Genomic DNA, 19,263 nt, shown 5'->3' on the forward strand with positions numbered 1-19,263 from the left:
AACAAATTGCTTTACTATTCAAAGTAAAAGCTCAACTCACTGCTCTATAAAAACATACTTCTCAGCCATCGGCTGTGCTGCAGGTCAGAGCAGGAAGGCCAACAGCAGAAGTCACTCTGAGGGTCTATTCTTTTCTTTTTCAAGGTTTTACTTTTATTTCAGTGGACCTGAGTGCGTGTGTGTGGGTATGTGCAGTGTACCTGGAGCTCCAAAGACAGCATGAGATCCCTTGGAGCTGGAGTTACTATTGGCACCTGCAGGCCACTTGATGTGGGTTGCTGGAACCAAATTCAGATGTGTGTATGTCAGAAGAGAACTCCTTTTATTTTGTAGGTCTTGGGAAATGACTCAGGCCACTAGGCTTGGCAGCACAGTGCACTTAATACGTAAGTCACCTTACCAGACTAATATGGAAAATTTTTTACTGAAAACTACTTTGGGCCCGGAGCAATGGCTCAGTGGTTAAGAGTAACTGCTGCTCTTCCAGAGGTCTTGTTTCAAGTCTCAGTACCCAAACAAGACAGCTCACAACTGCCTACATTCAAAGCCAGGGTACTGGCCTTCATAGGGTGCATAAAATGCCACACATGCATGTTTGCATGTGCACACACACATACACCCACATACAAATAAAAAAAATTTAAATGTGTTCATTACATGCTAATACTAGAAAAATATCCAAGGGGAGGAGCTGCATTTCATCACGAGATTTAAAAGACACAAGAGAGAAAATACCACTCTACTGAAGACATACTAAGTGCAACCCTGCCTAGAACATCTGCACTGAGATTACTACCAAGTTTAATGTCAGCCAATCACAGGACCAATATCACGCAGCTTATTAAAGTCAGATAAAGATGGTTTTAGTTAACTAAAACAGACTTGAGAGAACTCAGGCAGCTTCCTCTCCAGCAAACAGGAAGTGCGAGGACAAGAAGACTGTCCAGGAAGGAAGGACAAGCCTGTGGAGCAGGGCTGCACTTCACCTTTCATTTGCAGTGTCCGTCGGGAATACCGCTTGCTGGGCCGTCTTTCAAAGGAGGTTGATCTTCTTGCTTTATTAGTTTTTGTGGTCTGATATTCTGTTTTTCCACTAAGTGAAGCAAGTCAACAGGAAGACAGTATGAGGCAACCAGACACAGAAGAGTAAGATGTCTACATTCATATAATCCTGCAAAGAAGCATGCTGAAGGGAACTACTGCCATCGATAGTTTTGTTTTTCTCTTTATCCAAATATTTTTTATTCTCCAGGTTTTGGTATTATACATAACATTAATAACATAGGATTTCTTCTAAGTATATATATCACACACACACACACACACACACACACATTTGTATATCACCTATTAAAACAGAAGAAAATGTCCATGCTATCAGGGAAGCACCTCTCCTTTCCTAGCCATAGGAATTAATACAAAATGTGTAATCCAGAACAAGATTTCCGGTTAATTCTTTGATGGTCCTGTGGATTAAAACTTCAGGCCTTACACATGCTAGACAAGCCCTCTACCAATGGGCTACATCTTCAGCCCCAACTGAAGTTACTTTTTCTGTGATTATTTCTACAAAAAATATCTAGATACACTTAAAAAAAACAATTTTGTACTTGTTTGTTTTCCAGCTAAGAAAATCCCTCAGCATTTCTGACATGGTAGAACAGAAATTAGCTTCAGAACTCTCTGTGGCTGACTCGTATTGGCACTGTCATCCCTGCCTTAACTGAAGACTCAAACTGACCGCTACTCAAATGTAACAGACATTTTCTAGTTCATGACAGGAGCTGGTAAAAGCCAACTGGCCTTCAGCCACAGTATTGTTCATATTAATGTCCCATACATTTTCTATATGAGATAAAACCTGTCAGATTGAAAATTTACCTTGTCACATAAATTTAAATTGTGGCTTATTACATATAAAATTTATCAATATAAATAACAATAATATAACTGATTTCCCATCTAGTCAAGAAATTATTAACAATAACATTACTTCTTTAAAAATTTTGGCCAGTGGATATCTTTGGCAACATACTTTATTTCCTGTGTCTTCTTTTCTACCTCAGTAAAATCAAGAGTTAAGAGTGACCTTTCTGGCTTATATACAAGATGTGAAAACTTGGAGAACCGAACCTGTATCTAAATCGGGATCCTAGTCGAATGAATCCCGACCGATGGGAACTCTTTTGGACAGGTCCTCGGAGGCGGAAGAAGGCATGGTGCTCCACAGCACATTTCCATAAATGTTTGCAGGCTTTAGGGTGATCCAATCTAAAGACAAAGGTATGCTCTTGTTCTTTGCCCTGAAAGACAAAGCGGTGTTTATTAAGTCACTTAGCCATGTCTTCTATTGCTGTAATGGAAACACAATCAAACCAACACCAAAGGCAGCTGGGTATGTGGTGAATTGAATGCCTATAAGTCCAGGACACAGAAGGAATGCCACCAGGCCAAGGCCAACACTGCATGCATAGTAAACTCCAGGCCAGCTAGACAGAAAAGGAAACAATAAAGGTGCTGGAGAGATGGCTTAGTAGTTAAGTGTAGGCACCGCTACCTCAGGACACGATTGGTTCTCAGCACTCTTATCAGACAACTCATAACAGCTCTACACCTGATGCTTTCCAAGGTACTCTGCACTAAGCACCCAGCTACACCTTGTACACACAATTAAAAATGAAATAAACCTTAAAAAGCAATAAAACTTCTACTTTGTTCTTGGAAACTTTTTGGTGGGATGGGGGAGTATGTCACCAGCCATCTAGGCTTGTCAGATAGGTGAACACCAGGCTCAGTAGAGACCCTGATGCAAACAGGTAAGGTGGTAATAACATCCAGTATCTGGCCACATGAACATGTACACACATGTGTACCTCCATACACAATTCCATACAAACAAGTACATATAACACACATGAAAAGCCCAGGATGCAAACAAACAGAATCATGTGCTAAGCTGCCGGCATAGACACCTTTAGTCCCAGCACTAAGGAGGCAGAGGCAGGCAGAGTTAGAGGCCAGCCCTGGTCTAGAGAGAGAGATCCAGGACATCCTGACCCTGTCACCAAATATTAAAAACCAAACCAAACCAACCAACCAAAAAATCAGCATGTGCTTTAATAAATCATGCTAAAGCTAGTAAGACATGCTAAAGCTGGATGTGGTGTTCCATGCCTGGAATCCCAGCATCCAGAAGATAGGGCAGAGGGATCACAAGTTTGAGTCCTGAGTCCTGAGTTCCAAGGCATCCAGGACTACAGAGTGAAAGCCAAAAAACAAAACCAAACAACTCCAAAATGCGACAAAGAACAAGGGTTATCAATTAAAGTATGACCACGTATACCTAAACACATAATTATATCTTACTTTTTCATAACAGACTAGTCATATCTGCAGTGGTTTGAGTAGGAATGGCCCCCATAGACTCATATGATTGAACGCTTTGCCCATAGAGTGGCACTATTATGAGATTTGATCTTATTAGAGTAGGTGTGGCCTTGTCTGAAAAAGTGTGTCACTGTGGGGAGGCTTTGTGGTCTTATGACCACAATCTTCTTTTGTGTTTAGATCAAGATGTAGAACTCTTATCTCCTCCAGCACCACGTCTGCCTCCATTACCACCATGCTTCCTGCCTTGACAACAGTGGACTAAACCTCTGAAGCTGTAAGCCAGCCCCAATTAAATATTGTCCTTTTAAGAGTTGCTGTGATCATGGCAATAGCAATATAATTTAAACTAAGACAACATCTATACTCACACAAAGAGGGAAGTGTTAGTAACAAACTATTTTCAGTCAGGACCTCTTCAGGAACCACTGAGGTGACTAATTAGTTACAAACACTAGCAGCAATTCCAGATGACCTGGGTTCAATTCCCAGCAACAATATGGTGGCTCAGTAACAGTGTAACTTTAGTTCCAGGAGACCTCATCTTCTCCTATAACCCCCTTCTAGTTTCCGTAGGCACTGGGATCCATGTGGTACGTGAACACGCATGCAGACAAAATACCCATACACATTACATAAATTTAAAAGAGCTCTTTTGACTGTAGCTGAATGGGATGGAATATGCTTGGAATGCCAGCATTCAGAAGAATGAGGCAGGAAAATGAGAATTCAAGATTATGTTGTACCTGGCTACTAAGGTCTATCATGTCCAGATAAGCCTTCCTGGGTGCAAAAATGGAGACTCCTTTCCTTAGCAGGGCTTCCTCTTCTCTGCCTGATCTGGGGAGCCCAATTCTAATCTTCTACCTAAGGAATGCCATGTAGTCCTTGGAGAAGTGACAGGTGCAACTTCCTGGAATGCTTCTCCATGCAAATGAAGTATCCCAAGAACTTTAAACCTCAGCCAATGAAACTTTACCTAAGAACCCCTACCCACTCTTAGGGGTTCATATGTATATATCCCTTGATTCCCCTAATAAAGTATATGCACACAAGCTGTTTCACTATCATCTAAGAGAGTTGTAACACTGAAATCTTTGGAGACTCCCCGCCTCCCCCCAGTTCACTCCAGGACGGGGATCCTGGTGACCCACCCATTTCAGAATTTGCTTCATCCTTCCCTGTACAGTGTGCATCAGGGCCCAGACACTCTAAGGGAAGACAGAGACCATGGAACCTGGCTCCACTCCATCCTTCCCTACTTGGTGTGCAGCAGTGCTGGACATCTCAAGGGAAGAAGGGAAAACCGAAGCCACAAGAATGTTGGAAGAAAGCACCTCAGCGACCTGTAAGATAAAGGTGTGGAAAAGTACTTTCTAGACTGGACCCCGTTTGCTGAGTAATTATAAGTCAACAACTGACAAGTAGGATTTCATAAAACTCAAAGGCTTATCTACAGCAAAGGAAGCATACAATTATGTACAGAAGAAATAGACCAGCAACCTGGCTACTTTGGCAAGGGATCATATCCAAAGACCTTCTAGGTATATATGATCTGGCCAGAATGTAGACATGCTGGATTATATAATGATCTGGCTGGAATGAAGATAAATCTTTAGTACACACCTTTAATCCCTAACGATGAAGGTAATGCCAGTTTGTAGAAGGAAGCAGTCATATTTGAACTGAGAAGGAGCCAGAAGATTAGAACGTATTACCAAAGTTAGTATGAAGCCAAGTAGAGCAACTCACACAAAGCTGAGAGAAGCTGGATTGAGTCAGTATTCTTGGAAGATTAGATTGTATGGAGGCTAGAAGCATCTAGGCTTAGACCTAGGGATAGTTAGAAGAGAGAAAGAAACACTGTATTCGCATCGCACATCTTGGGTATGGCTCTCATCTCATCCCTCCATCAGAGAAAATAAAAGCAACAATTACAAGAAGCCCAAAAAGTGGGAGACATCTTTTCCAGCTATATACACTATATTAGTATTCAGAATATATAAAGAACTCAAAACAGTAAGAAAAAAACAAAAACAAACAAACAAAAAAAACAAAAAGAAAAAAAAACAAACAACCCAATTAAAAAGTAGATTAAAGATCTTAATAGAGGTCTCAAAAGAAGAAATTAAAATGGCTAAGAAGCATCTCAGAAAGTATTCAACATCTTTAGCAACCTGGGAAATGCAAAGGATGGCAAAGGTGAAAACACCCAGCAATAAATGACGGTGAGGACGTGAGGACAGGAATCCCCACTTCACTGTTGGTAGACTGCAGACTGATACACTCACCCTGGAAACCAGTGTGGAAAACTTTAAAAACAGAACAAAAAACCTAAGACAAGGACTGTTATATATGAATGAGCTACAGCATTTTTGACCCATGTTCAAAGGACTTCACATTGTATTACATAGATACTAGCTCAGCTGTAAAGAAATATAAAATATAACTTGTAGGTAAATAGTATACTGAGTAATCCAGACCCAGAAAGACATGCTGCATGTCCTCTCATCTTTGCAGATTGCAACAAATCTTTATATCTTTACAGCTTTAGATTATACAGCCTGAAGTAACTACGGAAACCAGGGAGTAAAAAGGGACCATGGTGGGGGTTGGAGCCTTAGAAAGGGGAACTGTAGGACACTGTTGCTATAAAGAGGAGAGAGGCAAGGAGGAGGGACAAATAACACCAAGGATGTCAGAAAAGGCTACCAGGAATTACTCATTCTATGTTTATTTAAAATCAATCCATCCATCAATCTCTCTCTCTCTCTCTCTCTCTCTGGCCACTTAGGGTGACAATGTTTCCCACTCCAAAACCAATTACCATCTAACAAAGAAAACAGTGCCAGATACTTAAAACCTACTTTTAAGTTGTTAGTTAGGAGAAACCAAGAGACTCTCCTCCTCAAAACAACATAGGCTATTGCCATTATTCTTAGTGCCTTCCAGAAAAAGAAGGTACTTTTGTACTGCTAAAGACACAACATACTCTGGACATAGGACTTAGAGGAATCAATCTGGATCTGACCTGTAAGGCTCCTCCTTGATGACTACCTCAGTATTAGAAGGAGCTGTAAAAGCTGCCAAGTGAGAAAGCAAAGAAGTAGGTCTAGCTGGCTACTTGAAATGTCTACAAGTCACAACAATGACCAGCATAGCAAAATCATCCTAAAGGTACAATAGTGGCACTTACATCTTGGCATGACCCAACAGGCACTTCATCGAACTTAAGGTCTGCTTACTACAGGGAATCCATGCTTAGTCCTGTAAACTCAGCCAACTACTTATGGATGGTGAGGCCAGGGAACCTTGAAAACCTACTATGACCATGGGTGCTAGACCCCAATTAATATAACCCCTACAGTATAAAGCTCAGGGAACATTTCATGAGGTGGAGGTATTATAAGAGGCAGAGGGTCAGGCCACCTGCCTTTAAGCCCAGACAGGGGAGGCAGAGGCAGGCAGATCTTTATAAGTTGGAGCCTAGCCTGGTCTACAGAGTTAGTGCCAGGACCAAAAAAAAAAAAAAAAAAAAAGCCTGTGTTGTTTGTGTGTATGTACATGTGTACGTGGCACATGCACGGAGGTCAGAGGACAATCAGTGTTGGTTTCTGTCTTCAATCGTGTATGGCCCAAGGATCAAACGCATGTCATTAGGCTTGAAAAGAAGCGCCTTCACCTAGTGAGCATCTCACTGTCTTAAAGTGTACGACTTTTGGTAAGAAAGTTTAAAATCAAACTTCACCAAGATAAAAAAGGTAGCTCTGTAAATTTCTAAAAACTAAACAAAATACAAATCTAAAATACCATTACAAACAAAAAACAGAACTTGGAAACTTTGCATTTCTTGTGACTTGTCCCTGGTTTTATGAAACACATCTAGAGAAATGTAAACAAGAGGGAAAAATGAAATTATCCAAAATTAAAACAACCCCCCAACAAAAGACACAACAACTTGAAATGTACCCACTTTTTTTCTGTGTGAAGTACTGTAAAACAAAAAACAAATAAAAAAATGGGGAAGGGAAAGGACTATCGGGGAGGCAGTGTGGGGTAACCTGATGACAAAATATCATATACAGACAGGTAGGAAATTCTCAAATACAAAATCTCTTTTAAAAGACCCAGACATACAACTACCACAAACACTACTGTACTATAAAGCTCTTTCATGTCAATTCCACATCTTACTAATGTCAAATATTCAGAGATGTTCTAACAAAAGTGACCTGTCTGTATTAAAGACAAAGTACAGTCTGACTCTTTTGGGCAGTTATTATATTTCATCAGGTCACATATATCCTTGATAACTCCAGAGAAATGTAGGCTCTTATCACAATACAAGAGACTTTTCACCTGGTCTTTAACAATTAAAAGAAGTGAAACTTAAGATGCTATGATTCTAAAATCTTTTATCTTCCAAACTTCAGAAAATTGTTAAAACATAACTGTTGCCTCTGCTTACCACTTCTTGTAGAAGTAAAAACAAAAGGTCACTTATAAGCTGAATGGAAACATGAAAACATACCCGAATATGATAAAAGCTAAGAGGATATCATTTTTAAATGGGAGCACACTGAAATTATATAAAAAAAAGAAAATTAACAAAAATATAAAATCACACTTTATCGTAAAGAATACCACCAGGTGGATCTTTTTTGTTTATTTGAGACAGGGTCTCACTGCTGGCCAGGATTAAATGGCCTGAAACTCATTACGTAGAGCAGGCTGGCTTTGAACTCAGAGATCCACTTGTACAGAGTAAAAGAATACAAGCCTACAGAGTATTGGGATAAAAGGCAACTGGCTTATTTTCTTAAAAATTTCATTAGGAATAAAAGCATAGTCATCTAAATGTAACCACTGTACACTACAAAAACAAACATTCATTTATATTATCTTTAAGCTTAGTGGCATAAAATGACCTGAATGGGGACTTCTACTTCAAGGTATACACAACGCTAAGCTTTCGTTTTATGGCTCTCCATACAATGAGGTTCACCACCACCTGTTTACCACATAACTGTTAAGCAAGTAATACAGTTAAGTTCCTACCTGATCATCATCTTCCACAACCACTAGAGTTAACTTATTCTTCTTAAAATCCAATCTAGTTATCTTGGGCCTGTAATAATGTAAGATCAACAGGTTAGGGGAAATCCTCTGCTCTATCAAGTATGTTTCTTCATCTTAATTCTCAACACTGGTAAGGGAAATGCAGCCAGCTCCGCCTGTCAAAGTCTCTAAAGGGAAGGCAAACACATATTTCAAAAGCAACCAACTGACAAAATGATATTCCCGTGTATCAGATATTAAAATTATAAAGGAAATAAGAAATATAGTGTATTTTGCATACCCCTAATGTGGCATAATAAATTCTGTAACCCTAGGTAAAATGTTTCAAGATTAAACAGCACAGGAATTAGTTATAGCAAAAAGTCATTAGGTATTTTTAAAGGGCATATAAGAAACTCTCACTGATTATGGTTCCCAACTCTGTTTTTACCCACTAACACCTGGAAATGAATTTGAGTTTAGGTGGAAAGTCTTGAAGTCAACAGTCTTGGCATATTACAAAACTTTAGCTCTTATCTGTAACATATGCCAAAACTCTGACTTAGTTCTAACAAAAATGTAGTAATGTAAACAGCTTCCCAATTCTATGCTGTAGGGCTATGAAATCTGTGCAATAACTCTAAGTATGGAAGACAGAAATTGGGAAACAGGAGGAGCCAAGCTTGAAAAGTAGGAACAGAAGCACTCCCATCTCCTCCGTTCCCATGAAGGGAAGACACTAAGAGTGACAGAGCCACAGGAGGGCAGGTCCGGAAGGGCGGGAATCGTGTAAGGAGCATGTTGTAAGTATACAACACGAGGTAGAGATACTAAGACGTGCACTGACACACTTTGACACTAATGGGCTACAGACCAGGCGTACTGAAGTTTGCCTCTGGGGAGAGAGGTTACAGATGAGTAGGGAAGAACAGGAAACAGTAGCCTCCTTCACTTACAAACGTCTCAGCATTCTGTTTCCACACCTTTTTATTCACTAGTGATATAGATACACTGACTCATTAAAAACAAGACACTGCTTACCAGAAAAACAAGCCAATTTTGGTCTCTCCTTCAAAAACAAGGACTCCTGTTGGAGTCAGTCCCAAACTATAGTCATTGCCATCTCTAGCCTAATGTAAGGAGAGAAAATAAAGTGTTTGTACACATGAAGCAGGTTTCATATTTTCATACAAGTGGATCTTTTTTCATACTAAATATAAATTATATACAGGCTAAAATTATAATCTAGATGTTTCTGACAAATTATCCTTTTCAGGTTATAAAGTGTCAACCTTTACTTTTTAGTAAAGTCTCCTCAATAGTGAGCATTGGTGGTATCACAAATAATAAAAAGTAACCTAATTTTTTTCTCAATGTAAAAATCACATTTAAACAAGGATTTTAGATAATTCTGGGAACTTTAGTTTTCTCTTGTTTCATGATCAATCTTTCTTTAGACTCCAGTCTTTTGTTTTGTTCTGATGTTTGTTTTTGTAAGTTAGGGTCTCTACACATCGCTGGCTATCCTGGTAGAACAGGCTGGCCTTGAACTCAAAAAAAATCCATTTGCCTCTGCCTCCTGAATGCCCAGATTAAAGGTTTGTGCTACCAATCCCAGGTGATTCTAGTCTTTCGATATCTAATTTCAACCATTTTCCTTACTACACATCCAAAATACTCAGAGGTATTCTATAGAAACTCTATGCCTGCCCAAATACTGTAGCATTCACATTCTATGCCTTTAATCCTAAAATGGATTTTTAAAAAAATGATTTAATTTTGTTATTGTTAAAGTATATGTATATACACATTGGGTACAAGTGTTTACAGAGTCCAGAAGAGGGGTGTCAGATCCTCTGGAGCTGGAAGTACAGGCATTTATGTGGATCTCAACACAGGTGATGAGAACTGAACTCAGGACTTCTACAAGAATAGCACATGCTTGCTCATATCTGCTGAACCATCACTCTAGCGCCAGAATAAAATTTTAAAACAGGTACTACAACAAAAGGCTTACCTTGACCACATGCATATCAACACCATACATTTCTAGCCATTTGGCTTTATTCAGGTAATTGGTTTCTGCTTGTGCTGGTGTCTGACCTCTGAAAATTTAAATATAGTAATTATAAGATAATAAACAAGAGCGGGAAAAAAATGAACAATGATGTTGGTGATATTAAAAGTGTGATGAAATAACGAGCTACCTGTATTCCTTCCATTTCTCAAAAATAGCCAGTTCCATCTCTTCAGTCTGGATGGGCACAAACCTGAACTCAGAGACCAGTTCAGGACTATGTTCAGCAAGATCATAGTCGCCAAGTTCAGCTACAAATACAAGTTAACACAGTTATGTCATGTTAGTGACACCAAGAAAATGCTTTACAAAACATTTTGTAAACAAAGATTAAGAAGATCAGTAAAGCTCCTTCTTAAGCTACCAGCTATTCATAATGCCTAGACCATTCCGCTCTAATAAATCTAATTTAGACTTGGATTGGTCTGTACACATATGCAGTGTGGTTTGAGACTAACCCCCACAGACTCAGGAATTCATGGTTCAAAGCTGGTAGAACTGTTTGGGAGAGATTCAGAGGCAACTTGTTGGAAAAAGTGTGTTAATGGGATAGACTGCCTTAGGTCTAAAACCTCCATGCCACTCCCAGTTAGCTCTCTCTGCCTCATACTTGCAGATGTGCACTCAGCTCCTGTTAGTGACATGCTTACTCGCCTGGTGCCATGCTCCCTGCTATAATGGTCATAGACTCTTACATCTGGAACTGCGTGCCAAATTAAATGCTCTCTTTTTTAAGTTTTAAGTTGCTTTGGTCATGGTACTTTGTCATGGCAATAACAAAGTAAGACAATATAAATCACATTTGTTGTTGGTGACTTACTTTTAAATATACATTTCTAATTTATTATTAATATATTGACATATATTAATGCTTAGCTTTTGAAAATAAATTTCTGTGTTTCCATAGAGAAAAAAAAAACTTTGACTTTTAATTCATGTTTTAAAGATTTATTTACTTATTTAATGTATATAATTGCTCTATCTGTATGTACACCTACATGCCAGAAGAGGGCATCAGGTCCTAGGGTAGATGGATGTGAGCTACCATGTGGTTGCTAGAAATTGAACTCAAAACTTCTGGAAGATCAGACAGTGCTCTTAACCACTGAACCATCTCTCCAGCCCAACCTTAATTCTTAAAAGACAATCACCTGAATACCTAATTAAAAAAATAAATTAAAAAAAAAAGAGTCACCTGCTATCAAAACAAAAAAACCTATCACCCAAGATGCATGCTATAATACTTATCTCTAATTCTCTGTGAGGTATATACACTGGAGTGTTTGAAGACACAAACCTATGTCTGTGCATGCAGAGTCCACAACAGGATGTCAGGTGTTTCCTCCTACTGCTTTCTGACTTATGGTCTAAGTCCAGTTTGGATGGTCATCAGGTTCTTGGATCTGCCTGTCTCAGCTCCAAAATTCTAGGAGACTTTGGCAGATATTGATATGGGGCCACGTACTGGTATCTTTCTATCCGCAGATTAAGAACCCTCACTCACTAAGTGACCTATCAATCCCACATAAACCTTATTTGTATGCATGTACTTTAGCTGTCAAGGGGGGCAAACAGATACAAATACCACTTTTAAATTTATGTCTCACCTTCATTATGCAGATAGAAAGCACGTTTTAATTTGGAGACAGATTACAATAATGAAAAAAGCCAAGTAGGTAAAAATTCTTATCACCAGGAAAATATGCTTTAATAATAGATATCCAAAATAAGTAAAAACATTAGGTTTATGATAAAACACACAAATGTAGTTTTATAATCTATACAGTGACAAACACTACTGATCTTAGAATGATGAGAATGTACAACCACTAAGGCAAAAACCTAGTCTTGAGCATCATTAACTCTGATTACAGTATCATTCATTTTACACACACACACACACACACACACACACACACACACGAGAAATGTTTCCTAGACTCAAATTATAGTTTTCCTTTAAAATGTCAACTTTTAAGAGAAAATCCCCAAGTTTATCATGAAGCAATTTAAACATTTGGCTAAGTTTTCCACTAACCTCATTTTTTAAAATATGTACTGGCTCCATCCTGTCCAAGTATGTCCCGAGTCTCCATGAACTCATTTTTAACAAGAGTAAAGAAAGGATCAGGTAGCAACCACGATCAACCATGCTAGTTTACTCTTCTGTTACTTATGGAACAGGAGTCAACTTAGGGTTCTATATTAACGTCTATTCAATTACCAGGAGGCAGGCTGCCAACTGTTTCATTGTACTACAGACGGGTAAGGAGCACGGGCTCCTCAGTTACAAGCACTGGCTGCTCTCTTGAGAACCCGGGCTTGATTCTCAACACCTACATGGCAGTTTACAACTGTCTGTAACTCTAGTTCTAGGGAATCAATGCCTTCACTTGCCATCCATGGACACCAGGCACACACATGGTGTCAGACATAATTGCAGACAGAATACCTATACCCTTAATGCAAAATAACTTTAAAAAAAAAAAAAAGGAAAGAAAAAGAGAAAAGAAAAAGAGCAAAGAATTGAGAGGGAAAGGCCTGAAGACAATAGCTTTTAAAAGAACTACTTTAAAACCAAGCAGAATTCAAAAGCCGGACGCTAGTAGTTTCACACAGAAACAGAGCTGTAGCATCCCTAGCTTGTCATTGAATTTTTTTTTCTTAGACAAGTATCACACAAAAGAATTAATTATGTTTCAGCTTTAATCAAGCACAAGAATCACGTACCTTGCAGATTATAAGCTGCCAACTGAACTGCTGTATCAAAGGGACACTCTAACCTGAGATCAAAATATAAATTTTTCCGTCAATTTATAATCTCAATTTTAAGCTGAATAGCACCTCGAGCATTTGTTTTTCCACAACTTTGAACTTATTTGTGTTCACTTGTGTGCAGTGCACTTGACCATGTGTGTGTATGTGGAGGCTGAAGGGCCATATCAAGTATCTTCCTTTGTTTCTTTCCACCGTAACTCTGCTGGAGACAGTGCCTGACACTGGACCTCGAGCTCACTGTTTTAGCTACAGTGCTGGCCAGTGAGCCCTTAGCACTGGGGCCACAGATGCCCACACTGCTCCTGGGTTTCATATGGGTAGATGGGATGAAACGCAGACTCTGTGCTTGCTGAGTCATCATCTCTCCAACCCTGAACTGAATTTGAATTTATTTTCTAAATTATTTTTCTACTACTCAAGAATTTTGCAGTTATGTACTAAATAATTTAATACTCACTTCCCACTGAGAATATCTTGTTTTAGCTGAAGAACAAATAAATACCTAAGAAAAATAAAAGGCACAAGTTAACTATATAGAACAATTCACTCTAGGAAAAACAAAATTCTATAATTTTAACTTAAGAATCCTTTCCTTTTTTCAAACAGGATTTTACTATGCAGCCCTAAATGGCTAGGAACTCAAGAGATCTTCCTGCCTCTGTCCCCAGCTGCTAAGATTAAGGGTGTGCACAAACATACCCTGAGAAAATATTCTATTTTGGTTTGGTTTTCCAAGTCAGGGTCTCTGTGTAGCCCTGGCTGTCCTGGAGCTCAGTCTGTAGACCAGACTGGCCCCCAACTCAGAGATCTGCTTGCCTCTGCCTTCTGGGTGCTGGGATTAAAGGCGTGAGCCACTACTGCCTGGCTAAGAGAACATCCTTAATTACAGAATTTCACTGCAGAAAAATGTGTAAAGGGAAAACAATAAAGGAAAAAAAGAGGGGGGGAGCAAGCAAGTCTGAAGGACAGAGGGCTGAGTAGAGCAGAGCAACTTCAGAGAAAATGTCAGAAGGATGTAGTGTAAGTGGGCCTGATAATCTAACTTAACTTTGACACCACACATACCTTCTATATGAGGGCTGTAAGGATAACAGCAGGGAATACAAAAGGAAATCCCTCAAAAGGTATTCTTAACAACTCGGCTTCTTCACCAAGAAGGAATACATATGCAATAAAGAGGCAGTGTAAAATAAAGAAAGGGATACATCCTAACAGAAGACAGATTATAGTGAATGTCAATAAACATAAGATTGAAATTGTTAACACGTTATCAATTCTGTTTAAAACCTTATCAACTGACTCACTGGTCACTCCCAACAAATGCATGAAAATCAGCACTTCATCTTTTACAACAAATAAAAGAATCAAACACTTCAATTATTTTTAATATTTTAAGACAAGGTCTCACACTGTAGCTTGGACTAGCCTGAAATTCACTTGGGGACTCAAATTAGCCTTGAATTCACAGTAATCCTCCTGCCCTAGTTTCCTGAGTGTTGGGATTATAGGCATGAGCTATGTGGCTGGAATCCAACATCTTAAAACATCTTGTTCTAGAATAAAAATTCGTCTGACACTTTTATTGATAAGGTTGGAGAATCCTAAAATCGGTCTTCTAAAGGTCTTAGCACTCCTGACACACCTCTGAATAGTGGCCTTACCGGGTTAGCTCCTCACGAAGATTATTTGGTTCCGAGGAATAAAACTTAACTCGAAGATGAAGACAATAGGGTGAACCAACTGCCATTAAAAAAAGAAAAGAGCTTTAATTTTTATTAATTTACTAGTAATCTTCAGTCAGACAGCTTGCTGAAAGTTACTAAGTATAAAAGGAAAGAACAGATTATTGTACCATTACTTCAAAGTACAACATAAGCTAAAATTTGACAACAAAAGTTTTAAAGTATACCAAGCACAGCACAGCAATATCTCATTCATCTGTCAAACATTAATTCTGACACTTCAGGGCCAAATATAATCTTAGTGGAACAATCAAACAGCCTGGAAAACCCGCTGACCTGTCCTTCCAGTGAACACGGAGTATCGCCAACATGAAATAGCTCAAGGCCAAGTATCCCACACTTTCAAATTCAATCCAGTGGATTCACTAACTGCTATGTTCCCAGCAATTCTGCCCCAATATTTTATAAAGTTTATATTTTATAAAGTTTGTATTTCAAAAAGGCAGTTAACCTATCCTGAAATTCGACACTGCAGGGATAAGCCAGACTGTGGGAACCAAACACTGGTATTTTCTCAAGTTCTGCCAACTTAACTACATTTTATATGAATTAATACATTATTCTTAAGACTTACTTTTAATTGTGTATGGGGGGGGGGCGGGGAGGGGCTGTGTGCATGTGCTGGACTCTAGCCAGGTAAGGTAGCTCATGCAGGTATTCAGAGAGTACAGAAGAAAATGCTAGATCCCCTGGAGTTGGGAGTTACAAGCAGTTGTGTGTGTTGTGTGTGCAGGTGTGGGGAACTGAATGTGGGTCTTCTTCAAGACCAGATTGTGTTCTTCACTGCCGAGTCATCTTCCCAGCACTGTTTCATTATTTTCTTTAAAAAGAAATACAAGTAAAGGCTGGAGCGATGGCTCACTGCTTAAGAGCAGTTGTTGCTCTTCCAAAGAACCTGGCTTTGATTGCTAGCACCTATTTGGTTCACAATCATCCATAACTCCTCTTTCCAGGAATCTTCTGAACAGCCAGGGCACCAGGCACACACATGGTTCACATATATGCATGCAGACAGAGCACTCATATATCTAATAAAAATAAATTTAAGTAAAACTTTTAAAAAGACTTAACAGGTCTTTGGTGTTTGCTGACTACACAAAGTCAGAGGAGATAGTAAATCTACCAAGTATCTCTTACCAGCTCACTATGCCTGGTCTGTATCATGAATCTCCAGAAAGACAAGGGGAGAAAATTATTACAGCCTTAAGGTCTCGAAATGTTTCCTAGAGCCAGGTAGAATCCTCAACAAACAAACAAACAAACAAACAATACCCCTGCCCCCATAAAAATATAAAACCCAAAACATTTCAACACAACTGGGTGGTGGTAACACACACCTTTAATCCCAGCATTCAGAGGTAGAGGCAGAGGCAGAGGCAGATGGATCTCTATTTTTGAGACCAGTCTGGTTGAGACAGTCAGAGCTACAGAGAAACCCTGTCTTGGAAAAAAAGACAAAAAACAAATGCAAAAACCAACAGCAACCCCCTACCCCAAACAACCAATCAATCAAAAAACTTCAACACAAGTAATTACCTGAAGACAAGTTAAATATTTCATAAAAATTCAATCTAATTTGTAAGCTGCAAATGTTTCTTCTATAAACTCGAATTATAAGCCTCTTACCTAGGCTAAGGTTAAACCCATATAAACCAGGCACTGAGTGGGTGTATATTACAATAAAAGTTTAGAAAGCAGACACCCTAGTAAGCGAGGCACAGCAGAATACACCAAAATTCCTAGCAATACTGAGGAGGCTGGAGAAGGCTTCTGAGCATTGGGCCTGCCTAGGCTACATCTTGAGAGTCTTGGCTGACATATCCTCCCAAAAAGCAGATAGTAAAAACACGCATAGGAAACATAATTTTTGAAATGTCCTTATTACTAAGAATCAGTGTCTCTGATATGTTTCATTTGCACTGTTTTCAAATGATTTCCCAATACTTACTTTTTACTTGCTTTTTGATGCTTTTTGTACCATCCAACCAATGCTGTAAACAGAAAAACAAAAGTTGAGTACTTATCGGACTGGTAGGACTTTAACATTTAATAAAGAGCTATTGCTTACTGCAACTTTGTTGACAACCACAAAGCAATATTTCACAAAGGGACTGAATTTGAAAGAGGTGGCTCTTACAGTTTAGATTATATCCAGTTCCCAAATAAACAGCTCTTTTGAGATTGTTAATGAAAAAAAGGCTGTAGCTACAACTCAGCTATCACTACAAACATGTACATAAATCAAATTTAGAAAATATCAAGGCCTGGCCATTCCTTTATAAGATTTACAAGCAGACCCTAACACTGAGCAGAGAATGTTTTCTGAACACTGCAAAACTGACGAACTATTTAGCACTCATTCAAAGAGCAGGAAGGGCTTTCCTCAAAATTATGACGTCTATCAAATGAAGCAGGCACTGTCCTGCTTCACAAATAAAAATGTTTCTACTTGACAAGCAGAGTTCTGCTTTCAACAGTATCAGCCTTTTAATTTTTATAGCCTCTTCACTGGGAAATGTTCACAACACAAACAAGCCTGAATCAATCCCTAATGCCTGCACTGACAAAGCACTGTCAGCTCAGTTCTCATTACAAACCCCTCCCATCAGCCTCTTACAACAACAGGCTGAACTACCATACACAAGGGTGAGCTCTCCTCAGCATGCTTTCAATTCCAAGCACCAAAAGAAGGGAGGGCTCCTGTGCTAACTAGTCCACAGCGCCAAAGATCCTGCTAAGCAAAGAATAAATAAGGCCCCACTGTTACCAGGACTCTCCTTACTAATTATTTGTCTGGCTTCTTCTCTTTCTTTTCTTTTCCAAAGTACGGAAACAAAACAGTTTCCAGCAGTGTGCACTTCTACCCTCTAATAAGATGCTCTTGTAAACATTCTAGGCAGCAGCTGGGCAATGCTTTCTGCCTTTGTTCTGGGGGAGATTGAACCCAGGGCATCAACCATCCTAGACAGGAGTCCTGCAGCTGAGTCACGTGACAGTCCCATGCTAATGTTTCTTCTGGGTTTCAAGTTGTGTATGCTATTAGCCATTTTTCATTTCATACACTTTTGGAGGGCCCCCTTCTAAACATCTTTCAGCATGGAAAATGTTCAGTTGTACAAATCTTACTGACAGGCAGAAAAGTTTGATTTATTGAGAATGACTTCAACCCGGGACAGCAAATAGTGCTTTCATTTTGGCCCAGAACCCAATATTCAATTATCTTAGACTTGGGATAGCCTAATGCTATTACACCCTGAGCATGAAATAAAATCAGTTTCTGTGTCTAGAATGTTTGCTCTCTGAACTACAAACCTGGACGTTGTTCAAGTCTTATTCCTCTTACTGTAGTTGGGGGGTGGCAACAAAAAACAAACCCAAAACCCTATTCATGGCTGATCATGTGGGTATTGTCTCAGGGAGCCCTGCTGTGCATGCACAAATGAGCACATCTCTCCAGGTAAGAATTGTTAATAGACAGCAGCTAATGCCTCAAGAACTCATGTATAGGGATGGAGAGATGGCTCAGAGGTTAAGAACACTGATTGCTCTTCCAGAGGTCCTGAGTTCAATTTCCAGCAATCACATGGTGGCTCACAATCATCTGAAAAGGGATCTGATGTCCTTTTCTGGTGTGTCTGAAGACAGCTACAGTGTACTCACATACATAAAAATAAATAAATCGGGGAGGAGGGGGAGACATCATGTCTAACTCAGAAATAAATGTACAAAGATTTTCCTGCAAGGAATTCCATAAGAAAAATCCAAGAGAACAATCTAATAACAGACTTGACAAAACATTTAAATATGACAGAAGCATAATATAGCAATTAAAAAATGAAAGCAAATACTTAAAAGATCTAAAACAGATACTTGTATTTTCAGGGCATATAGGGAGCGATGCCTGAAACCCTGGGTCTATGTAGCCCTGGATGTCCTGGAATTCTGTAGACAAGGCTGGCCTTGAACTTCTGCCTTTTCCTTCTGAGATTAAAGATATGTGCCACCATGCCTGGCCACAATGCTGTATTCTAAAGGACATACTGTAAAGTATTACAGATTCTTTTATCAAAATGTACAAATGTATACACATTTACATTCAGCTAACAATAAAGTAGTAAATGAGATTACTGGTGAGGGGCGGGAGAGATGGCGCTGTGGTTAAGAGCACTAACTGCTGCTCTTCCAAAAGACCAGGATTCAACTCCCAAGCATCCATAAAGT

The 19,263-nt window shown here is 39.2% G+C and overlaps 1 protein-coding gene across 6 annotated transcripts in view; it reads right to left on the minus strand.

Annotated features, from left to right (window-relative positions):
• Epb41l5 (erythrocyte membrane protein band 4.1 like 5) overlaps positions 1-19,263 on the minus strand; it is a 100,057-nt gene that overhangs the window by 60,736 nt on the left and 20,058 nt on the right. For all 6 annotated transcript variants that reach the window (XM_029474204.1, XM_021168536.2, XM_029474198.1 and 3 more), the window contains exons 4-13: positions 16,991-17,033; positions 14,962-15,040; positions 13,758-13,802; positions 13,253-13,305; positions 10,653-10,773; positions 10,463-10,550; positions 9,487-9,575; positions 8,446-8,515; positions 2,134-2,303; positions 987-1,093 (exon numbers count right to left, since the gene is read on the minus strand). In XM_029474204.1, the coding sequence (XP_029330064.1) occupies positions 987-1,093; positions 2,134-2,303; positions 8,446-8,515; positions 9,487-9,575; positions 10,463-10,550; positions 10,653-10,773; positions 13,253-13,305; positions 13,758-13,802; positions 14,962-15,040; positions 16,991-17,033 (865 nt within the window). The remainder of the gene's footprint in view (positions 1-986; positions 1,094-2,133; positions 2,304-8,445; positions 8,516-9,486; positions 9,576-10,462; positions 10,551-10,652; positions 10,774-13,252; positions 13,306-13,757; positions 13,803-14,961; positions 15,041-16,990; positions 17,034-19,263) is intronic.

Source organism: Mus caroli, chromosome 1 (assembly GCF_900094665.2).
Source record: "Mus caroli chromosome 1, CAROLI_EIJ_v1.1, whole genome shotgun sequence".
In the NCBI taxonomy this organism is placed as follows: Eukaryota; Metazoa; Chordata; class Mammalia; order Rodentia; family Muridae; genus Mus; species Mus caroli.